Source organism: Tenrec ecaudatus, chromosome 5 (genome assembly GCF_050624435.1).
Source record: "Tenrec ecaudatus isolate mTenEca1 chromosome 5, mTenEca1.hap1, whole genome shotgun sequence".
In the NCBI taxonomy this organism is placed as follows: domain Eukaryota; kingdom Metazoa; phylum Chordata; class Mammalia; order Afrosoricida; family Tenrecidae; genus Tenrec; species Tenrec ecaudatus.
This window is the reverse complement of record NC_134534.1, coordinates 84,636,017-84,661,486: the sequence shown is the minus strand read 5'-3', so window position 1 is coordinate 84,661,486 and position 25,470 is coordinate 84,636,017. Positions and strand designations below refer to the sequence as shown.

Sequence of the window (25,470 nt, the reverse complement as noted above, 5' to 3'; positions counted from 1 at the left end):
TTCTTCCATAAACTGTTACTGAGTTCATTGGTTCTGAGTGTTATCATCTGGCAGGTGATAAGAGACTAAGAAAAAAAACTAAAAGAAACTAAAAATATGATCAAGGAACTTTCCCAGGAATACAAGGATAGTTAAACATATGGAAATCTGACCTGAAAACATACTACGTTTTAAAAAGGAAAAACTATATGATCCCACATAAATGGATGAGGAAATAACATTTTATAAAATCCAGCAGCATTCTCAGTAACATGATAATAAAACATGTATTGCTTATACATATGCAATAAGACTAGAATAAAAGTACTTAATTTTATTTTTTAAAGGAAGTATTTTAATTACTGCAATGTTGAAGTAATTTATTAAAATCAGGAATAAGAATTACTCTATCACTTTTTATTTTTTAGTAATATTTCTAATTTTAATATGAGATCATTGTGGATTCACATGTATCTGTAATAATACAGACATCCCTATTTCTCCCAGTAGCAACATCTTACTATTGTACAGTATCACAACCAAGATATTAATATTGATCCAGTCAATATACTGAGCAGTTCTGTCACTACAAGGTTCCCTCTTATTGCTCTTGAACAACCACATCCACTTTCTGCCCACCTCCACTCTTTCCTTAACCATTGATAACCACTAATGAGTTCTCCATTTTAAAAATTTTGTCATTTTAAGAGTGGTATGTGCAGAAAGCATAGGATTTTATGATCAGCAAGTCTATATTGCTTAAAGGCTAAACTACACAAACAAAAAAAAATTTAGTCCACCAAGACTAAGATCGCCCACCTCTGTTGCCAAATTTTGTCATCCCATTCCACACACCAACTGTATCATTTGGGAATCTCGGTATCCCTTCACTGTTCAGTTCAGTCCCATATAGCTTTCCATCTTATCCCTAACCACTCAAGACCAAATCCATGGCTATGAGCCACAAGCACAGCCAGACTTCAGACCAGCCAACCCCTTGCATCAGGTCCAGCAACTCACTGAGAAGCCGCACAAAACCCTCTGGCAACAACATGCTTGTAGGGACAATTTTAATATAATAGAAAAGAGTACAACTGAAGACACGTTTAGCCCATAAGCAGTCCCGGATGGATCCCAACCTCTCAAGGCTAGGTGCTTAGTCTCCTGAAAACAAATGTTCAATCTCAGCCAATGAATTTCTTGGCCAGAAAATGCCCGTGACTTGTCACTGGCTTAGAACTACCCTGTGTATTCTCACGCCTGCCGCCAGTCTTACTCTGGAGCAGTCCTCTTGGTCACGACAGCTCTGTTTAGTCACTGGCTTGTGTGTTTTTTCCTCCCTCAATAACACTGTTTTGATGACTGTAGTTCTAGCATCAGTCTTGAAATGGGGTAGACAGATTGTTTCCATTTATTATTATAAAACATCTGACATCTTTGCCTTCCATGGTTCTTTTTATATTCATTAAAAACTCATACAGGAATTCAACAAAACTCATACAGGAATTCGACAAAAATTGTGTTAAGTGTATGTCAATTTGAGGAGAACTGATATATTTTGCTGTTGTCTTCCAATTGATAAACATGTCTTTTTAGTATGTTTGTTTTGCTTTTAAAATTTTTCATCAGCAATTTTTAGTTTTCCGTGTTTTATTAGGTTTACAGCTAAGTTGGGGGGTTTCTTGAGTGATTGTAAATGGGATTATATTTTTAGATCAATGTGCACAGGTTTGCTTCTATTATATAGAAGTAGATGAGGGAGGGGGGAGCGGGGAGGGAGGGGAAAAAAAAGAGGACCTGATGCAAAGGGCTTAAGTGGAGAGCAAATGTTTTGAGAATGATTGGGGCAGGGAATGTGCAGATGTGCTTTAAACAATTGATGTATGTATATGTATGGATTGTGATAAGAGTTGTATGAGCCCCTAATAAAATGTTTTTAAAAAAGGAAGTAGAATAGAATTTTCATATCTATAACCTTGAACTCATTTCGTAGTTCTCGGTATCATTATTTTTCTTGTTTTCCTTGGGGTTTTCTAAATAAGCACATCATCTTCAAATAAGGAGAGTTTTATTGTTTTCTTTTGGATCTGTATGCTTTTTATTTTCCTGCATTGTTGCACTGGCTAGATTAGAACTTTTAGAACTGTGCTGAGGAAGACTGATGAGACCAGGCATCCTGTCCTGTTCTCCATCTCAGGGAAACAGCATGCAGTCTTTGACCAGATATTATCAAGTTGAGGAAGTGCCCCACTACTCTTAATTATACAGAATTCTATTATATATGAGTATTGAATTTTGTTAAGTACTTTTTCTGCATCAGTTAACATAATAATTTGGCTCTTATACTTAGCCTATTAATATGATGGTTTACACTGATGTTAAAAATTTGACCTAAATAAAATATTGGGCTATTCTGCAACCTTTGAAGAAGCATCACTTAGAATGTCCATTTAATAAGATATGTTGCTAAGTTCTATTTGTGCTATTGTTGCTAAGTTCTATTAGGGCATTGTGCATCAGTATTCACGAGGAATGTTGCTCTGTAATTTCTTTTTCAGTTGTGTTGTTGTCTGAATTGGACATCAGGATACTAGTTTGTTTCACTAAATGAATTGGGAAGTGTACCCTCTCATATTTTCTGAAACAGATTGTGTAGAATTAGTGGTAATTTTCTTTAGTTTTGATTTTTTTTTCTGTAAAAATATCTAGGCCTAGAGAGTTCTTTTGGAGGAGTTTTTAATTTAAAAATTTCGTTTCCCTACATTCTCCAAGGAGTCCTTGGTGGCATAGTAGGCTACATGTTGGACTGCTAACTGCAAGTTCAGCAGTTCAAAACCACAAGCCAATTAAGATTAGGCTGCCTACTCCCATAAAGAGTTAGTCTCAGAAACCCGCAAGGGCAGTTTTACCCAAGCCCTAGAGGTTGACAAACTTTTGAGCCAGAAGAGCCCATTTAAAATTTTAAAAATTATGAGAGTGATAAATACATTTTTTATAAATACATTTTTACAGACAAATGAAATCACTATCTGAATAATATCCTTAACATTTTTTAAAGTTTCCCTCAGAGCCACACGTATGAACCACCTATGGCTGGCGAGCCACAGTGTGCCAACCTCTGCCCGAGCCATGGGGCCCTGTGAGTCAGAATTGACTGCATGGCAGTAAGTTTGGGTTTGGGTTTGATTTTGGCGATTTTCCAAGGTCAAGTCTCCATCTTCTACACTCTTCTATGGAAAGCCCATGCCCAGCTGGTGGTCTCCCTTCTTATTTTACCAAGCAAATCAAAGAAAATACTCACCTTTTTTAACCATCAAACTTAACAACGTGCCTGCACCTCCACCTGCACTTTACCTACCTTCCTAGTAAGGTAAAGGAACTAGCCACATAACGTCTACTTCATAATAACACATCTTTGCTTTTCCACGTGCACTGGTGGTGCAAAAGCAAAAGAAGACAAATTGCAGATGTCTTAGCATGAGTCAAAGCAACGACACCTAATTGTGAACAGTCCACACAGTTTTCATCACCCACACACTCCTACTAAAACAAACAAAGATTTCACTTATGAATGCCTCTGATAAAGTACTCGAAAGTTTTACTTTTATTAAATCTCAATCCTTGGATAGCTGTCCTTTTGGTATTCTGTAGAACTAAATAGATTATATGCTCAAAGTGGAGCCAGTGGTATTTCACTGGTAGAAGTTTTGCTTCCCATGAGGAAGACATGGATTAAATTCCTAGCCAGTGTTCCTCATGGGCAGTCACCTGTTTGTCAGGGGAAGCTTATGTGTTATAAACCTGAACAGATTTCAGCACAACTTTCAGACTAAGATAAGAAAACAGAAATGGTGATCTACTGCAGAAAAGCAGCCGATGCAAGGCCTGTGCACAGGTGAGAATCATAGGAAGATCATGGGATGGCATACAGCACTGGAGAGTTCCCTGCTGTGCAGAGGGTCACCAGGAGTCACGCGCCAACCTGATGGGCACTAACTGCAATAGCAGCATGTTTAGAGTACTCCTGCTATACGCCAATGTGTGATTATTGTATGGATGAAAACATTTGTGCAACAGTTCATCTACAGACTGAACCAGTCTCTTTTCTCATGCCTGCACTAGAAACAATAAAAAATAGTTATTTCCAATTAAGGATTTTGCAGACTTTTCTCACAAAAAATGTCTGATGGGATCCTTTCAACTCTCTGAAAAATGACAGTGATTGTTGCTGATACCAAAGTTTAGACTTTGAAGAAAAAAATTAAAAATTTGGAAAACTTTTATCTATACTTCGAGTTTGACCATTTTCTAATACATCTCTGATAAAAATCCATGGTAATGTTATTAATCAATGTGATTTTATTTTATATTATAGTGATATATGTCAACATTGTAAAAACCTGCATAACTCAATGAACTAATATTTTGAAAATCCAATGGCTGGTGCAATAAAATCATGCATACATAAAATACTCGTGCAAGACATCAGTATATGCTAATGTAACAGAATACGAAAAGTACATTAGTATGTTATATTATTAGTAGTAATAGTACATTAGCTTCATGTTGCAATTAACAATTAAGAAACTATCACTTGTCAAATGTGGATATAGTGTTAAAATGGAATAGCCAGGATTATCTGTAAAGACTGATATCTCAGTGAGAATAGATATTCTCCATAGATTTCAATCAAAAGAACAAATCATACTATAATGCAAAAGTACACATGAGAATCTGGCTGTCATTTATTAAAGTACACATTAAAGATATTTGCAAAAATATCAAACAATGCCATTCTTCACCCTAAATGTTTTCGTTTTGCAAAATGCAGGGATGTTTTTGTTTTTTAAAGTTAAATGTGTGTGGGCTTGCATTAGATTTAATGTTTTAAAATACAAACCTTTAATTTTCTGTTTTAATTTCTATTAGGACAAATATTGTTAGATAAAAGGGTATAAATAAAACTCTTATTTTTAAGAATACAAGGAGTTCCTGAGACCAAAACACTTGAAAACTGCTTGTCTACATTTATAACAAAAGGGCAATGTCTCTCCCAAGGCTGTGTTCAATAATTTACTGCAATGGCCACAAGGAACTGCTCACGCTCATGAGGTTTATTGGGGAGTTCATCGGTTACGTTTCATGTGATGAATGCTCAGGAAACAGTTGTTCAGTCGGCACAGTTTCTTCTAGAGAAGCTGACTATAGACCCAGCAGGGTGACAATCACAATGAACCATTGTAAAAGCCATTCCCAGGTGAATCCTATAATCCAATCAGTATGTCCTCCCAACTCGTCCTTCTAACTCAGACCCATTAGGGAAATGCAGTCAGTTTCATGGGAGCAAGTAAGGTCATGGTAATCTGTGGCACTGCTGACGCCGTAGTCTGAGTCTCACTGAACAAAATTTAAAGAATAGTGTTAATAGTAACATGCTGAAAGTATTGCTTCTCAACTTATCTCCACAAAAAATATGTTTTCTAAAGAAATCAATTGAGAGCTTAAAAAACAAAACAATGCCATCAAGTCAATGCTGACTCATTGTGACCCCTTGTGGATTTCTGAGACTATAACTGTTTATGGGAATAAAAAGTCCAGTTTTCCTCCCTTGGACCTGCTGGTGGTTTGGAACCGCCAACCATGTGGATCACAGACCAATACATAACCACTATATCACCAGGGCTCCTATAAACTAAGAGATAAAAGGCAACAGCAACAAACCCTTTAGGAGTCCCTGGGTAGTACAATTAACACTGCTCATTTAGTAACCAAAAAGATGGAGAACTTTAGTTACTCTGAGGCATCTCTGAAGAAAGGCCTGAAAAGAAAGCCCCCAACTATCCCCACCCCACAGCCATCCCTACAAACTGATAAGGTTCGTACCATCCCTACCCGCTAGCAAGGTAGGCTCCAGCTATCCTTGACCCCTGGCAAGGAAGTCCCTAGGCATCCCCACAGCTAGGCCAGAAAGGCCCCAGTTGCCCCCTGGACCGGTCAAGGTAGGCCCTAGCCACCTGTGTGACCCAACAAGGAAAGCCCCACCAGTCCCTGCCCCCAGGCATAGAAGGCCCCAGCCATACAAGCAACCCAGCAAGGGAGACCCTGGATATCCCTATATCCCAACACAGAAGGTCCCTGCTATCCCTGAAACCGGACAGAAAAGTCTATTCTATCCCTGTTCCCCTTACAAAGAAAGCACCAACCATCCCAGCAACCAAGCAAGCATGGACTGCCTCCACACTACAGAAACAGTTGTCAATCACAATATACACACAAAAATCAAGAAAGCTCCAGCAATGGAACAACACCCAGATCCAAAAGAGTATATGGAAAATTGGACCTGGAAGAACCAGAAATAAAATTCAGGAGATGGTATTTATATACCTTCAATGGATGGGATAAAGAACTGAATAACTGGAAACCATACAACAAATCCACTGTGTGTCTGCCAGTTTGTCACACTGTGGTAGCCTATGTTTTGCTGTGATGCTGGAAGCTGTGTCAGTGGAAAGTGCCAACAGGGCCGCCCAAAGTGAGCAGGTTTCAGCAGAGCTTCCAGACTAAGAACAAACAATGAAGAAGGACTTGGCTCCCCACTTCGGAGGAAGGAGCTGTTGAAAACCTTATTCACAGATTGAAAACACTGTCAGAAACTCAAGGTCTGATCAGTGGAACCGGAACACGGTCACAGACAGTGCCAGAGGACGGGCCCCTGGGGGCAGACAGCACTGGAAACGTGACTGAGGCGGAGCTGCTTTCTTAGAACAGAGTCAACAAGGGGACTGAGAGGGGAGTGCCTGTGAAAGTGGAGTCGTGGGATCTGCACTTGTCGATGAGGCATGGCTCAAGGTGAGAAACGGCTCAACAATCTGCTAAAATCAGAACTTGGAATGTGCAAAGCACAAATCTAGAAAAATGTGCAATTGGCTAAAAATGAAATGGAAAGCATAAAGATTGATGTCCTAGGTATCTGTGATCTGAAATAGACTGGTATTAGCCACTTAGAATCAGAAATTTATATAATTTGGTATGCTCGGGATAACACAATGTACATTGTATTTGTTGTCAAAAAGGACATTGCAGTATCAATCATGAAGTACAATGCTGTCTGTGATAGGATTATATCTATCCACCTTCATTATAACTATTATTCAAATTTATGCACCAACCACTAAAGCTAGGGGATGAAGAAATTGAAGAATTTGACCAATGACTTGGTTGGATATTGCTCAAACATTCAATAAAGATGCATTGATAATTATTGGTGACTGGAATGCAAAAGTTGGAAACAAAAGAAGTAAAAAGAATTGGAAAATGTATTTTTGATGACAGAAGCAGTTGGTGAGTACATCATAGAATTTCGTAAAAATAATGACTTCTGAATTGCAAATATCTTTTATCCACAACACAAAAGCAAAAGGTGACTATGCACATGGACCTCTCCAGATGGAATACACAGAAACCAAATGGACTACCTCTGTGAGAAGAGTAGCTCCATAGCTGTAGCTAAAACCAGGCCAGGAGCTGACTCTGGAAAAGACCAACAATTGCCCTTATGTAAGATCAAGTTGAAGTTAAAGGAAATTTAAAGAATTCCACAAAATCCAAAATACAACCTTGAGTCAATCCTGCCTGAATTTTGAGAATGTCTCAAGAAAAGATTTGATGCATTGAACACTAAGGACAGAAGACCTGACGAGTTGTGGGAGGACATTAAAAACGTTCATGAAGAAAGCAAAAGGTCATTACAAAGACAGAAAGAAAAGGTCAAAATGGATGTCTGAAGATCATAATTGGCATATCTAAATTGAAAGAACTCAAGAAAACATTCAGTCTTTGAGTTGTAATCTTGAAAGATTCTATGGGTAAAATATTGAATGATGCAGGAAGCATCCAAAAATTATGGAAAGAATACACAAAGTACCAAAAAGAAGTAGTTGACATTTCACCATTTCAGGAAGTAGCATATAAGCAAGAACCAATGTTGCTGACGGAAGATGTTTAGGCTGCACTGAAAGCAATAGCCCAAAACAAGCTGTTAGATCTCTCTGGAGCTAGAGTTATACCTCAATCCTTGGCCCCACGTGAGAAAGAATTCACACCGAAGGCTGGTTTGTGATCCAAGTGAGTTTTATGAGAGTTAGAAGTTTCAGGTTTACATGGCACCCAAAGGACTCCTCCTGACCATGCAGCCTGGCGGAAGCTTCTCAGCGTCATGCAAAGTCTCTCGACTCTGGACTCCTGCCTCTTCAAGGATTCCATGGGGAGGCGTGGTGGACGACCCCTGATCAACCCCATTGGCTGAATTGAATTCACCTGGCCTAGGTGGGCCAATCCATGTTTAGCGCCCACCCATGCCTACGGGCAGAAAACCTGAACCTCTGAGCATGTGCAGCGCGCCACTCCTTGTTCCCGTGTTTGGCTCTCTGGGCATGGGTTAATAGACATTCCCCATCCCTATGCTAGAACTACCTAACATTCCCCCCTGAAGAGATATGGATCCAAATCTTTGGGGTACTGGACGATGACATCTCTAGCTACTTCCTGCTGACAAAGGGGGCGAATTGGGGTTTTGGGTCCATACCCTTCCTACTCTGTTAGAAAGGGTTGTCCATGTAGGGCCCAGGATGGGTAAGGTTAAGGTGGGTCTAGGAGATGGTGGTCCTGGAACTGGCACAAGGGTAAGATTGTAAGGTGGCAGTGCCCTTGAAGTTAGGTTAGTGTCACAGGAAATCAATAGAATCTTGGGACTAACAGGCATGAGAGTTTGGTCACTGTAAACACAGGAACGGAGTAAAGGTATTCACTGGCCTAAAGACTGTGAGGGGTTTGAGGTAGAATCACCTGTGTAGCTCTCATCTGTCCTTGGGTGGCAATGAAATATCATCCTAAGACCATCCAATGGCTCACAGGAGTATTCGTCTGTTCCCACGGTTCCTGTGGGGGAATCTGAGGCTCCTCCCCTGTGAGGAACAATTGGAAAGCTGTAGAGTGACAAGGATGAGGCCTGATGACTATGCAGGTGTGCAGCTTGGACAGTATGTCTCTGTGTAGGAGAGAAGCTGGACATTCAGGGATCACTAGGAAGCTATGAGAAAAATAGAAGTTATCCCAAAGACATCTGAGAGGTTCAGTAAAATGTTTAACTACAGGTTTTCCTGACACTCCCAGGATGGAGCAGGTGCGGAGTGCCAGGGGTCCAGGGAAGGAAATAAGGACAGAGGTGGCCCCAGTATTTAAAAAGGAAGTTCACTGACCTTCCTGCCACGTTGATGCTCACCCTAGGTTCCAGACCAGTAACCGCTATCTCTTGCTGCTGGGCCGTCCGGACGGGGCACCTTCAATCCCCCTCCTCCGTTACCAGCTGCACGTTGGCCTGTGGGTACCCCCCCCCCCCCGCTCCAGGTTTTGGGCCTTAGGACAGAGGCCAGCCCAGTGGCCAGTCTGCTTGCAATGGACACATGGTATCCAAGGAGGCTTGTTCCGGTTAGAGCAGTTACTAGCCCAATGACCTGGTCGCCAGCAAATGTAGCACTTGGTACCTGGTTCAAAGGTCTGGGAAACCTGGAGGGGAGGGGGGCATTTGACGGGAGTCTGTTATGGAGTGCAGCCAATACCTGGGCGTGCCTGATGTCCTTTCTTTTCTCCTTCTCCCAGGCTCGAGCCTCCCCTTCCTGCTCCCTATTGTAAAACGCTGTATTAGCAAAAGAAACCATCTCCTCTAGGGTAGCTCCTTCAGGCTTTTGCACTAGTTTTTGGAGTTTCTTGTGAATGTCCTGTGCAGCCTATGTGAGAAACGTGTACCTGAGCAAGGCTTGCCCCTCATAGGATTCTATGTCTACATCAGTATTATTATTGAGGGCGTCCTTTAGCCGCTCTAAAAGGATTAAAGCTTACAGGAGACTCGGTAGGTCCCTGGTGAATTGTTGTCACTTTGGCATAATTAATGGCCTTTTGCCTACCTGCCTTTAGTCCACTTGTGATGCACACCAGGAATTGTTCCCGTGCCCACTTGTCCTGAGGCTCACTCACTATGATTCCAAGCAGGGTCTGTTAAACGTACAGCAGTTTCCCCTACAGGGTACTTTTCATTCATCACATCTAACTCCTCTGCAAACTTCCTAGCACCTTTGAGCACTTGCTCTTTTTCAAAATCTGTCATAGTCTGTCCCAGTATGACCATGACATCTTTCCAGGTTAAACCACAGGCTAGAGTGAGGTGCTGGAAGTGTTCTATGAACTATTTGGGTTTGTGAGAGTAACTGCCCAAGTCATCTTTAATTTGCTGGAGTTCAATTAGAGTAAAAGGCTTGTAAATTGCCTGGGGACCAAGTTCCCCTGCTGCCTCTACTACAGGTAGAATATTATGGGCTGTTTCAGGGTTGGGGTAAAAGTTGCCCTCTAGTCCAGGGTCCCTTAGGGGGTCCTGGGTGCACTGGGGATAAAGATCTTTGTTCTTCCTCAAAATGAAGAATGCTGTAACATACAGCATCTCCCACCACTTCTCCATCATTCCACAAAAACGTTCTAGCTGTTGCAAGGTTGGAAGAGAAAGTGTACCATTGACTGGCCACAATTCCCCTTTCTCTAAAACATACTGTAGCCAAATAGAATTGCAAAGCATAATCAGCTTCTGTTTGTCCAGCCTTTCCAGATCAAATCTTTCCCAATTGAACAGGATACATCCAAGGGGGCAATTTCTGGGTATCGAGCTGGTAAATCCCATCTAGAACACACACAACAAGGAAGGCTATTGAGAGCTTGATGCCTCAAGGCCAATAACCGCAGATTCAGTGCTCACCTCTGGGGTGCCATGAATCTGAGGCCTCAGGCAGGTGCCCCACCTGAGGGAAGGGGTCGAAGACCAGTCACTGCAACCGACATTTTAGTCCGACCATTTTCTAGACCACAAGCTAGGAGGGCCACTGCATGGTGTGGCCCCACGGCCTTCAAAGACACCTGCTGGCAGGAGCAGGCAATCAAATCTCTGAAGGGAAGGGACATCTATCCAGCAGCTCAGGGAACCTTTAAAGAATTGGAATTTCTGGCTTGAACTTCCTGGCGGCGGAGCTGTATTAAGAGCTGTCCCAAAGGAACAAAAACCATCATTGTGTGATCACCTTCCTCATATAAACACTGAAGACGAATGTGTGTATAAGCAAGTGTGGTGAAGAAGGCTGATGGTGCCCGGCTATTGAGAGATATAGCGTCTGGGGACTTAAAGGTTTGGAAGTAAACAAGCGTCCATCTAGCTTGGAAGCAACAAAGCCCACACGGAAGCAGCACACCAACATGTGTGATCATGAAGGGCAGAGGGGACTAGGTCTGAAACAACAAAGGTGTGGGTTGGGGGGGCACACATCACCGTGAATAAGGGGGAGTATATGATGGGGACCCAATGCCCATCTGTAGACAGCTGGACATCCCTTGCAGAGGGGTAGTGGGGAGGAGATGAGTCACTCAGGGTTCAGTGTAGCAACAATGAAACTCAAAACCTGCCTCTAGTTCTTAAACGCTTCCTCCCCTCCCAATTATCATGATCCTAATTCTACCTTGCGGGCCTGGTTAGACCAGAGGATGCACAGCGGTGCAGTAGGGATCTGGAAACACAGGGAATCTAGGATGGATAAACCCCTCAGGACCAGCGGTGAGAGTGGCGACAGCGGGAGGGAAGGGGGTATAGAAAGGGAGAACCGATCTTGGGAATCTATGTGTAACCTCCTCTCTGGGAGATGGGCAATGGGAAGGGGGGTGAGGGGAGACGCCGGGCAGTGTAAGATAAGATAAAATAATTATAATTATAAACTATTAAGGGTTCAGGGGGAAGGGGAGAGTGGGGAGGGAGGAGGAGGGGGGAAAAGGAAAACGAGCTGATTCCAGGAGCCCAAGTGGAAGGCGAATTTTGAGAATGACGAGTGCAACGAATTTATAAGGGTGCTTTACACAATTGATGTATGTATGGATTGTGATAAGAGTTGTATGAGCCCCAATAAAAAGATTTATTAAATTTAAAACAAAAAAAAAAGAGCTGTCCCAGAAAGTTCCAGAGGCAGCATCACTGGAAGGTGAAAGATAACAGTTACTCGGGCTCGGCTACCGAGCACCTTGGACCTAGGCCTGGGCAACGAAAGGCCAGCCAGTATCAAGGAACAAACCCACACAGGTAGAACACTGAAGCAGCTTGTTTGAAAGACCAGGAGAAAGCTAAGGGGAATGGAAGGGAAAAGGGGAACATTCGGCTCCCGGGACTAGAGCAGGGGCTAGCTACCTAGGCACCGCCCCTCCACGTGGTTAGAGCCTGGGCGCCATCTCGGCAGGGTCACATGGGCTCTGTTGCCCCATAGCCAAAATGGCCAACACCAGGTGGCACCATGCTGCCAAGGCGCGATGACTCACGTGGTCCAGAAAATGGCCGCCGCCACTTGCAGCCTAGAGGAAAACCAGCATGGGGCCAGCCACCTGAGCCAGAGCACAAAACAGGCAATGGAGTTGCAAAGAGGTTTTGAGGATGGCAATTCTCCAAACCTGTAGACCATAGCGTCCCAGCCCCGTCTCAGGAATCCAGCTAATTGACATTCCCCCCATCCCTACACTAGAACTACCTAACAAAGCCTCCAGGAATTGATGGAATATCAAATGAAATGTTTCAACAAACTAATGAAACACTGTAAACACTTGTCTATGCCAGGAAATTTTAAAAAGAACTACTTGGCAACTGACTGCAAAAGATCCACATTTGTGTCCATTCCAAAGAAAAGTGACTTAACAGAATGCTCAAATTATAGACAATATCATTGATATCACATGCCAGTAGAATTTAGATGAAGATCGTCAAACTACAGTTGCAGTAGTACATTGACTGCAAGAGCTTCAGGCCGGATTCAGAAGAGGACATGGAACAAAGATGCCAGATGGATCTTGCTGAAAGCAGAGAATACCACAAAGATGTTTACTTGTGTTTTATGTACTCTGCAAGGCATTTGGCTGTGTAGATCATTATAAACTATATTTAACCGTGATACCATGGGAATTCCAGAATACATCATTGTGCTCATCCAGCACCTGTACATGGATCAAGAGAAAGAACAAGAACATGGTTGAGAGTCGAGAAAGGTGTGCAACAGGGTTGTATCTTCTCACCATACTCATTCAATCTGTATATTTAGCAAATTACCCAAGAAGCTGAATTATATGAAGAAGAATGTAGCATCACGATCTGAGGAAAGCTTATTAGCAACCTGAGATAAGCAGGTGACACAACCTTGCTTACTGAAAGTGAGGAAGTCTTGAAGCACTTGCTTAGGAAGATCAACAATTGCCTTGTTCAATATGGATTATGACTCAATGTAAAGAATAGGTAACATCAAGATAAATGGAGAAAAGATTGAAGTTGTCAAGGATTTTTGTCTTGCTTGGATCCATAATCAATGCTCGTGGAATCGCGGTAAAGAGGTAAGTAAATGAGTTGCATTAGATAAATCTTCTGCTCTTTAGAGTATTGAAAAGCAAGGATGTTACTTTGAGGACTAAGGTACATCTGACTCAAGACATGGTATTTTCAGTTGCCTCATATGCATGTGAAAATCAGATATTGAATAAGGAATACCGAAGAAGAATAGATGCATTGAATTGAGGTGCTGGAGCAGAATATTGAAAGTACCATCAACAAGCGGCCATCTAGCTCAGAAGCAACAAAGCCCACATGGAAGAAGCACACCAGCCTGTGCAATCACTAGGTGCCAAAGGGATCAGGTATAAGGCATCATCAAAAAAAATCTTACCATAGTGAATGAAGGGGGAAGTACAGTGTGGAGACCCAAAGCCCATTTGTCGGCCACTGGAGATCCCCTCACAGAGGGGTCTAGGGGAGGAGATGAATCAGTCAGTCAGGGTGCGATGTAGCACTGATGAAGAATACAGCTTTCCTCCAGTTCCTAAATGCTTCCTCCCCCTCTTCACCCCCAATACCATGATCCGAATTCTACCTTGCAAGTCTGGATAGAGCAGAGGTTGTACACTGGTGCATATAGGAGCTGGAGGCACAGGGAATCCAGGGTGGATGATACCTTCAGGACCAAGGGTGTGAGGGGCAATACTGGGAGAGTGGAAGGTGAGTGGGTTGGAAAGGGGGAACCAATTACAAGGATCTACATGTGACCTCCTCCCTGGGGGATGGACAACAGAAAAGGGGGTGAAGGGAGATGCCGTAAAGGGCAAGATATGACAAAATAATAATTTATAAATTATCAAGGGCTCATGAGGGAGGGGGCAGCGGAGAGAAGCGGGGAGGGAGGGGAAAAAAGAGGACCTGATGCAAAGGGCTTAAGTGGAGAGCAAATGCTTTGAAAATGATTAGGGCAAAGAATGTACAGATGTGCTTGATGCAATTGATGTATGTATATGTATGGATTGTGATAAGTTGTGTGAGCCCCAATAAAAAGATTTATTAATAAAAAATAAATTTAAAAAGAGTTGTATGAGCCCCTAATAAAATGTAAAAAAAAGGACAAACTGATATGTATTTTAAAAAATATACCCAGAGTGCTCCTTAGAAGCAAGAATGCCCAGATTTAGTCTTACATATTTTGGACTTGGTATCAGGAGAGACCAAGGTAAAACAGAGGAGCAGTGAAAAACAGGAAGGCCCACTGTGGCTACAACAATGGGCTCAAACTTAGAAACATTTGTGAGGACACTGTAGGACCAGACCGTGTTTTGTTCTTTCGCTATGTGTCAGAACTGACTTGATGGCACCTAACAACAACATACATGAAATAAAAATTCATAAAAGAAACAACAAAATAACAGAATTAGACAACAGGGGAGGCAGTAGGATTTCTTGGTAGTTTGAGCCAGATAGGTTAAACACACACACAAAAAATTTTTAACAAAAAATACTTCTAAGAGAAGGGAAGAAAGGAAGAATGAAGAATCATGAAGGCAATGCTGACACATCATCTTTATGTTCTTTGTAGGTTTTAGGGATTACAAAGTTTGTTGTAAAATGGTTTGTGTATTATACATGCCCTTTCATTATCTTGTTTGTTGGCATGAGTAATCCTTTGGATCTGGGTATAAATCTCCTGCCACCTAAGATCTAAGGATCGAACCATGCCCAAAATTGTGCACCAGCTTCCAATCGTCACTGAGTGAGACGTCTGTTAAGGATGCCTACTCGGCACCCTTCCATGACACACCTCTTTAAAATTCTTGTGCTTGGCAAGTAACCTGTGGGCTTATGTGACAGCAAGGTCTGTCTTTCTTGATCCTCACTCTTACTCAGGTAGCCCTAAGCCAACCTCTGTGAGTACATGATGGACCAGCATCCATGGGCAGGGGTTCTAACTGGTGAAGGGCACTTTGTTATTACTGGAATAACTTCTAATTGGCCTCCCTTAAATTACAACCAACAGGATCTTTCTAAAACACCAAGTGCTACTCTCATTTTTTTTTTTTGTAGTTAGTTGTCATTGAGTAGACTTTGACTCATAGCAACTTTATAGCACAATGAAATATTGGCTGATTTTGTATCATGATCATTGGTTTAAGTTCATTGTCATGGCGACTGTCATTACAGCTCATTGAGAGTGTCTTTCCTTTTCCCTTGATCTTCTGCTTTACAAATATGATTTTCTTTTCTAGTGATTGGTTTGGGTGCTACCATGTCCAAAATACGTTTCAGAAAGTCACATGGATTCCTCTAATGGACAACCTTGAGAATTTTCTCTTTAACCTACACTATGGGGAAAATTCTTCTCCAATCTACCTACCTGCTTCCTCCATCCCTCATTTCCTTCCTTCCCAAGGAGATCGTGGTCTAACATCTTTCAGTTGCTCTCAGTTCCCTCGATAATTTTCTTGATTAAATCTCTTACTGTCTAATCTTGTTCAGAGGTCTGCTACTCAGAGAACCTGACTGATGCAGTCCTCCTTTTAAATAATAAAACAGAATTCTAAGGTTTTCAGGGTACACTCTTGGAAACTCTATTATGTGAAACATAAGGATTTCTCCCAGGTTGTCTCCCCCAAATATATGCCAAACTTAGCTGCTTGCGAATGACAATACACTTGGAGGTCATCAGAAGTAGATCAGGGATTAATCTCCCTAAGGGTTATCAGCCATCCAGAGCAAGCAGTCATCACTGTTTATCCCACAACAAGTAGGGCCCACGCCCTTCTGATAAGGATAGTAGCTGACTGTTTCCTTATAGAGACCCCAGAGAGGTCAGTCCCACCCAGGGGTGACCAAGGTTAGGCCGCCATCATGAATCTAGGGTCCGCCCTTCTTATCACACGTATACCTCTAGTTCCTCCCCTCCCTGTCATGTGTACAGCCCTAGCTCATCCCCTTCCTGTTACACCTATGTCCATTGTACATCCCCTTCCTATAATGTGTATGCCTATTCCTTCCTGTGACGTGTGGTTACCTGTAATCACTCCCCCCTAAGTAGATATAACCCTGGATTAGCAATTAACGGGGTCCTCGAACCTCCTGCCAAGTCCCTGCCCCACCTTGCTTCAGCCCACACTGGGCACGGACCTGGCTGGTAAGGTCATGGCCATCCATGAGGTGAACATGCTACCATGAAATGTGTCTGACTCCATTATTTGACTCTTTCCTATCTCTCATGCTCTCTATGACTATATTATAATATATATACATATATCTCAACCGTATAATTGTGCTTACTGAACCCATGATCAGTGGTAGGGGGCTGGTACCCCCACCCACCCCCCCAACTCATACCACATTCTATAAGGTCAATATGAATTGTCATCAACTTAATGGCAGTGAGTGTTTTGGGGGTGGATAGGTGGGGGTGTTAAAGTACCTCCTACAATCCTTGATGAAGCCCTGTTAGCACTGTGGACTAAGCATCAGGCTGCTAACCACAAGGTGGGTGGTTCAAGCCACTCCTCAGAAGAAAGATGAGACTGCTCCCTAGGCTCACTCAATTGACTCAATGGCAGTGGGTTGAGGTTTGATCTAATATTGTCTTGGGAGAAAAATAAAGATTTTAGAACAAGATGATATCAAAACCAATCTAGTAAATAATCTCAATAAAACGCTGTAAATTAGTACAATTATATATATATATATTTATTGTCTAATATCAAAGGCAGGAGCTCTGGTGCCACAATGGCTAAGTGCTTTCCTCCCTACCCAAGACTGGACAATGGCCCCCTCACAGGCAGCCTGCTTCTGCAGCCTTGCTATGAGTTGGAATCAACTTAGCAGCACAGAACAATAAGTGTTCTTAAAGGAGGCTTAGAAAAGAGTTTAAGAACCTTAATGAACAGCTACCTCCTTCTCCAGGAGGCCAGAAGAACTGGATGGCACCCGGGTTTGTTTGTTTTTTATTGCTATAGCTGCATCTCTCTCTCTCTTTTTTTAAAATCATTTTCCTGGGGGCTCGTACAACTCTTATCACAATCCATACATCCATCCATTGTGTAAAGCACATTTGTACATTCATTGCTCTCAGCATTCTCCAAACATTTGCTCTGGCACCCAGATTTTTTAAAAACAAAACATGAAATCTAGTAATTGGAGGCTGGATGAAATTCAAAACTATTGCCTGAGATACTCTTTAAATTTAAAACCAAGTATTCCCCCAATATTGCCTTAAAACCAAACAAAAATTTAACTTAAATAGTTAGGAATATCTGCATGGTACTTTGTGCTCTTGTAAGATCTATGTGGATCAAACTGACAAGAATTAGAAGGCAGTGAGTTTATATTAATGGGGAAAGAACCACACAGGAAAGGATGTAAGAATGCTTGTACGACTTGATGAATGGCCAATGCCGCCGACCTGTTCATGTTGAAAAGGTTGAACTGGCATATGTTCTGCTGTGTGTATTCTCAACAACAACAACAACAAATAAATTATTTTTCAATGTCATTTAACAGAAAATATGTCTCTGAATTGAAATAAAAACTTACCGTGTTCCCACAAGGGCATAGGAGTAGAACCGCTTGGAGTAATTCAACATTAGGAAAGCAAATTTTCTCAGAGAAGGTGACTGGGCTCACAAGCGTCAGGCATCTAAGAAAGGAAAAGAAACGTGAAATGGGCTTTCAGCGAATGAGGAGAGGCGCACAGGAGGCAGGAATAAGTAGCGGGAATGAGGTCCCAGAAACCTCAAGCCCCAAAAGAACTTGGAAACCTATGCATCCTGCAGGTGAGTTACTGTTATCAACTGTCCCTGTTGACGACGCACAGAAGCCACCCACCTCCCAGGGAAAGGAAAAGTCACCCCGCAGCCCCGTTCCGCAAATAGGGAAAGTTCCCAGAACCCACATTGACCTGGCTGCTCACCGGAGCCTAGTTCACCCCTCTGAAAACAAGGAACACCTGCGCTTAGCCAGAACAATCAACACATTTGGGTCATCAGCGTTAATCCACTCCTCCTTCCCTTTCATTCAAGTCATAGTTAAACCAATTATTCATTCTAATGACCAGTATAACGTCTTGTGATAAATTCAGAGTCGTTTGCATGATGAGTGAAATACCAAATAGTCATCCTTCCCATGAAGAGCAGAGCATGTCTCTCAAAGAGCTTCACGTGGACATTGGCTGCACAGCCTTCCTCAACCTTCTTTCATTTACAACCCCTGGGGGTGGGGGGCAGCAAGTGCTGTTCTTCTGTCTTTGTCTAGGTAGGATTTAGGGTTGTTGAATTTGATCAGATTGATATTAACACTTAATACTTCGAGAGCTAAAAAGGCAATATGCTTTTACATCTTTCACCTCAGATGGAAATCTTTTAGAGCAGTAAAAACACACAAAGTTTAAATTATCTTATATAAGTTATTTCAGCCGTTGGAGGATATATGTTTTTACCACAATTATATAACAAAATCTGTGTTATAATTGATATAAATCCATATACCTTATTACTTATTACCTTTATAGATAATAATAACTGACACTTAACACGTCTGGCAAACCAGGGCCTGAAACTCTTTTAAACATCGCAACAATCCTGTTTCCTTCCTTCTTTTAAGTCGTCAATTTTATTTTAAAGAAGCACTTTAATTTTCTTTTGTAACAAATTTAGCAGCTATTTACCCACTTAGATTTATTTATCCTCAACAGTTGGAACCTGATTGTGGTAGCAATTGTACAATTCTGCTTGATGTGCTCGAACTATGGAATGATATATGTATTAACTCCCAATTAATCATAAACAATAGAAGCATTCAACAATGACATTCTCTACTCTCAACCCTAAATAATGCTATCTTCGTTATACTTCAAATTGCTTTGCTTTCTCATGTAGAAAAAAGAGCCCAGGCATAAACTTTTGATGCTTTCCACTTGCTAGTCCTGCAACACACTTTTAATATAAAAATGTTACTGGACAATTTCTATGATGGGCGGAGAGAACTCACTAAGAGTGACAATTATGTGGCTAGTCTGGAAGCCAAGAGCTCTGATCTTTCATCCGTTGTTCAATCCATCTTAACATTTGGATTATATTATTCTCTAGGTCTTCGGGTTTGTTGGTAGATCACCGATCAACTATTTCTTCCCTGTAGGATGCCATGGCTTCTTCATACAGAACTTGAAAATGTTCCCACTGGTGATGTCTTGTACTTGCTTCTCATTATTAACCCCTCGTTTCACATCTTGCACTATACACTGTTGTCTGTTCTCAGCACACAAACAATATGAAACCAGCCGGGAAGAAATCACAACCATGGTAATCAATAATAACTCCACCTTCTTTCATTTGGTTTCCTAACTCATCAACGACTGTAACGTCTTCTAAAACGGGACAAAAATACTCTTCATCATAGCCATGAGATTACAACCCTTCTTTAGCTACCTCACCCACACGGATGTATCTCAGTCCTGATCTTGATGCCGGTTCTTTGCCCAGTGTGGTTTTTCCAACTCCTGCTGTTGTAATTGTTCTGCTGCAGCGTCCGATCTTGATTTCTTCAGTCACTCCTGAGTTCCTAATATTACCTTTATCCACTTCTGAGAGTCAAATTATTATATAGTGCATACATACGTGGCAACAAAGTCCAACTAAATTTAAGCAAAAACGTAATAAGGACTTACGATGCACTAAGGCATCATCCCCAGGTAGCCCAAATGTGTAAGTGCTTAACTACTAGTGGAGAAAGGTTGGCAGCTGGGACCTATCCAGAGGCCCTTGAGCAGACAGGCCTGGCCATCTGCTCCCAAAAGGTCACAACCTTGGAAACCCTATGGAGTAGCTCTATTCTGCCCAAATAAGGTTACCAAGAGTCAAACTTGAATTGATGGCAATTAACAGATATTAGTCACTCAGATAAAAAAGTCAAGGAGGGACATAGATCCTACTTCTAGGGTGACTGCCGTTTGCTGAGAAAGAAATTTTTTAAAACTTCATATTGTGATGTGAGTGAGAGTTTAGGGAAAATTGATTTTCCCTTTAACAATTCCTACATATGATTATTTGTAATATTGATTGCAGTCACCACAAGAAAAGAAGGATTCACCCCCTTCGTCCTGTTTCACATTTCCATTCATCCCTTTACCCATCTCTTCAAGCCATCTGCAGCCCAGGTGGTGCTGCGGAGTTGCACTGACAGCGGCGAGGTCAGCACTTCAAACCCCACCAGCGGCTCCACGGAAGGAAGAGCGCTCTGCTCCTGTAGAGATGGATTGGAAACCCTTCCTGGGGTCAGATGAGTTGGAATCAACCCCTTAGCGAAGAGTTTGTGCCTTCGGTGCTTTATGCAAGCACCACCCTTTCGGTGTCTGTGTGGTTGCTTGTTGTAGTTGTTATTGTTCAGCGTATAGACCGCAGGGAGCCCTCCCTGGTGGAATAGGACGCTTCCTACTGTGCTCAGCTACGACTGCCCCATATGTTGGTATATTATTTGAACTCTCCTCATGACTCTCAACTTGTGTTGTTCTCCATCCCCCGGCCCAATTCTGCTCGCAACTTCAATAAATCACTGGTTGGAACGTCAGAACCTCACCTGCAGGACAGCCAACTAGGTGTGCTGAATTGTGGCAGGAAGCGTGTACGCATGTTGACGAAAAGTTTTGCTAGTACGTCAGAGCATTCTGCCCCCCACCCCCTTGACCGAAGGAGGTGTGCATTTTCATCTGTATTGGGATTCTATTCGGATCGATCCCTTTAAGATGACAGCTTTTTAAAAAATGTATCCCTGTAAACACTGCATGTAACGTACCCCATATTTTGGAGCTTCAAACGCTTTCCGCGGGCAGTTGATCACGGCAGCTGGGGAGCAGCACTGGCAGCTAGTGGGGGCCCGCAAAGTGTGACAAGCTATTTCACCTTTAGGACGGATAATGTTCAGAAGAACCGACTGGCAAAAGACAGCCAACGCCGCCCCCGCCCCCCACCACCTTTTAAAAAAAATTAACCGTTATATTTTTTTAATTTAAATCATTTTACTGGGGGCTCGTACAACTCTTATCACAATCCATATATACATCAATTGTATAAAGCACATTTGTACATTCGTTACCCTCATCATTCTCAAAACATTTGCTTTCTGCTTGAGCCCTTGACATCAGCTCATTTCCGCTCCTCCTTCCCCACTCTCCCCTCCCTCATGAACCCTTGATAATTTATAAATTATTATTTTATCATATCTTACACAGCCCGACGTCTCCCTTCACCCACTTTCCGTTGTCCGTTCCCCAGGGAGGTCATTCACATATCAAACAGTGGGTTTAAAACATATAATAAAATGAGTTATGCAATCATCACCACCAACATTTTTAAAGCCCTTTTTATTATTAAAAAGAAAGAAAGAAATCGCGAGAGAGTGGCGCAGGGTGAGCGCTGGTTTTACAGAAACCCGGCGGGGCGCGGGGTGGAGTGCGTGCTTCCAGCTGACAGCGATGGCCGTGCCCCGCCCGGGCCCAGGAGCATTGCAGGTGTGTCCCCTTTGCGGGAACACCGCGGAGGGAGGGTCAAAAGGCCGGCCGTCCATCGTGCCTCTCCAGGCGAGCTGCTCTCCTTTGTCCTCCCCCCACTTCCCTCTCGGGGACCGGCCACGCGCTATGCCCTCGCCTCTGCCCGCGCGCCGCCGCCTCGCCGGGGAGCTGTCCCCCTGCGGGGACTCGCGGCGGCCCTGCAGCAGCCCCTGCGCGCGCCCCCTGGGCGGCACCCCTCCCCGGGCGCCGCGCCTGCCCCGGCGTCTGGCCTGGTGCGCCATCGACTGGGCGCAGGTGCGCCTCCTGCGACGGCTGGGCGCGGGGGGCTTCGGCTCCGTCTACAAGGCCACCTACCGCGGGCTGCCCGTGGCCATAAAACAAGTGAGCAAGAGCACCAAGAACCTCTGGGCGTCCCAGCGAAGTTTCTGGGCCGAGCTCAACGTAGCCAGGCTGCGCCACGACAACATCGTGAGCGTGGTGGCCGCCAGCACGCGCACGCCCGCGGGCTCCCATAGTCTGGGCACCATCGTCATGGAGTTCGGAGGCGACGTCACGTTGCACCAGCTCATCTACGAGGAGCAGGGCGCGGCCGCCGGCTCTGCCGGAGGGCAGTTAAGTCTGGGGAAGTGTCTGAAGTACTCTCTGGATGTTGTCAAGGGCCTGAGGTTCCTGCACTCACAGAACATCGTACACTTGGACCTGAAACCAGCCAACATTTTGATCAATGAGCAAGACGTCTGCAAAATTGGGGACTTTGGCTGCTCGGAGAAACTGGAAGATGTGAATGGCTTCCTGGTTCTTCACCCCGTGGGCGGCACCTACACCCACCGGGCCCCAGAGCTCCTGAAAGGAGAGCCCATAACGCCCAAAGCTGACATCTATTCGTTTGCCATTACTCTCTGGCAGATGATAACCAAAGAGGTGCCTTACCCCGGGGAGCAGCAGTATGTCCTCTATGCGGTGGTGGCCCACAACCTGCGCCCGTCCCTCGCAGCTGCTGTTTTCACGGACTCTGCCCTGGGCCGAAGGCTGGAGAACATCATTGGTCGCTGCTGGACAGCCAGCGTTCGGCAGCGGCCAAGTGCAGAACTTCTTCTTGTTGATCTGACCACTTTAAAAACGGAGTTTGGCTGACTTTGAACCTATGTGGGACACCCTTTTCCCCTTATGTTCATTTTTAAAGAAGTAGAAGAAAATGTATTTGTAGGATGGACTTTCAGAAAATAAAGTTACTTGAAACCTGTTTTACTCTCTGATGACCTTTCTAACACACAAAGTCAAAACTAAACTCGCTGCCCTCGAGTGGATTCCTTCGGAGGACAATGGGCTCAGTGGGTTTTTGACAGGCAGCTGCAGAAATCCCGGGGCCTGCTGCTGGATGCTTAGCAGCCCAGTGGAGAGCCCACTACCCTGAGTTAACCATCGAACGTTTCTCTAATACTGCTAGTAGCTAAGCTACTTTTCCCTTTCTATAGCTGTCGGCTTTGCTCCCCACAGCTAGCGTTCAACGGTTCTCCGTGACTCCGTGTCTTAGTTATCTAGTACTGCTATGATATACTATAAGCGGATGACTTCAGCAAAGTTATTCTCTCACCGCGTGGGGGGTTAGAAATCTGGTGTCAGGGCAACAGCTCGAGGGGAAGACTTTCTGTCAGTTTTCTGTATTCCTGGGGGGAGCTTCTTGTGTCAACGACCATAAGCCCTGCATTCCTGAGACATCTCTGGGGGTCTTGCCATTGATCTTCCCCTAGGACTAGGAGATTTTCAGCAGAAGAATAAGGAGTCCAAAAGATGACACTGCTTCCAAAATTCTGAAGAAAAAGTAATTTCCAGCCTAGAATTCTATAACCGGTCAAACAACTAGAATTGGTGACATTTTCAGACATGCAAGATCTCAAAATTTGACTCCCATACACCTGTTCTGAGAAAGTACTGAAGCTGAACTTCAGCTCCGTTTCTCATCCCTGTGGAGCCGACTGGAATCTTACCCAAGGAAGGAAATGTGAGCCACGGCCAAGTTCACTTCAACTCTAATTAGAGTCCAGCCAGCTTATGAAAGTTGGAACCCACAAGCTAAATCAAGATTTCTAGAACTCTGAAACTATTATCTTTCAGTGCTGCCTCACATGTGGGGAAAAAATTGGCTTGGACCAAGGTGATGAACATAAGCTCAGATCAATGCTAAAATGATATCAAGTGTGATTGCTGATGGGATTTTCTCAAAGAATAGGCCCAGTCAATCCTGAAGGACCTAGACTGCTGAGCGTGGCTGGCTGACTCATAGCATCAAGTCCAGCTTCTCCATCTGAAAGAACTTGCTCCCCTTTAAAATATGAGAGATGTCTAGTCAGAGTCAGGATGATAATATAATACACCCCATAAAAATAGGACATAGCCACAGAAAGAGACACTTTCATGCCTGTTTCCATAAAGAATTCTATGTATGAAATTTCTCAGAGGGGAATGCACTAGGGCATGGGAGTGAAGGTGAAATTTTGGACTGAGCATGTGCAGAATTCCTATCCTCTCTTGGGCCAACATTTCCCAGAAACCCTTGCAACTCCCAGGCAAATTTCCTTTTCCACACAAATATATAAAAGCCTGTTTTCACATGGAGACTGGTGTGATTTCTCTGTCTCTCCCTGGAGATTTTTTTTTTGTTGAGATTCTTAACATTTCTGTCTGCAAAAACTCCATTCTGTGCCTCTCAAACTACATCTTCATTTGGGGAAGACAGGAACCTGAAGCTCCAGTAACACTAATGTACCCGAGGACCCAGATAATCTCCTTTGAGACTAGGATTCATAAAATTCCACAATGTCTTTCTGTAATATGTCATGTTCTAGAATATTTAGACTATTCATATTTCTGGGAAAAATAAGCATAAATGTGATTTAGAAGATAGTGCAATAAACTGTTGTAATTAAAAAGAAGAAAGAACTGAAGCACCCAATAAAATGTGTAAATCAATAAAGTCAAAACATGGGCTCCAAGAAATAGATGCACCTCAATAGAGACAAACGTTGGGAATCTGTAGGTTGGTCGTGAACTAAGGTGACGACCTGTCGATGCTCACCACTGTGGGTTACAGCTTGTCAGAAGACTCAAAGGAAAACTAATGAATACCTGCCGGGTTTGAAGGGATGGGAAGAACTTTTCAACAGAGCTGGGAGTTGATTTAAATCTAATGAAGACAAAGCAAACGAAGCAGAATGTTTAACTTTAAGGTACACAGAAAGTCAGGTAATAAAAACAAATAAGGCAGAGCAAATGACTCAGTTCACAATATCCTTACATGCCACAACAATGCAATGTTATACATTGTTCTAAGCAAAGTCCTAACTGTGTTGGAAGGATGGATAGAGATAAACTGTGCGTATGTACTTTGAGGATAAGCCCACTGCCGTCAAGTTGATTCTGAAGCATAACAACTCTGCATAAGGTGTTCAATGTGATAAAGCTTGAGGGGAGCAGCTTGCCTCACCTTTCTCTCAGGGAATGGCTGGTGGGTGTGAGCCACGGACCTTATGGTTAGCAGTCAATCTAATGTTCACAGCACCACCATAGCTCCGGAGTA

At 43.2% G+C, this 25,470-nt stretch overlaps 1 protein-coding gene and 1 pseudogene across 1 annotated transcript; one reads left to right on the top strand and one right to left on the bottom strand.

Moving 5' to 3' along the window:
- Window positions 1-19,398: 19,398 nt before the first annotated feature.
- LOC142449146 (adenylate kinase isoenzyme 6 pseudogene) lies at window positions 19,399-21,015 on the bottom strand (annotated as a pseudogene).
- Window positions 21,016-22,019: 1,004 nt separating this feature from the next.
- Window positions 22,020-23,027, top strand: MOS (MOS proto-oncogene, serine/threonine kinase). Its single transcript, XM_075550682.1, has one exon. It carries the CDS (start codon window positions 22,020-22,022, stop codon window positions 23,025-23,027), a length of 1,008 nt encoding a protein of 335 aa, XP_075406797.1.
- The last annotated feature ends 2,443 nt before the right edge of the window (window positions 23,028-25,470 follow it).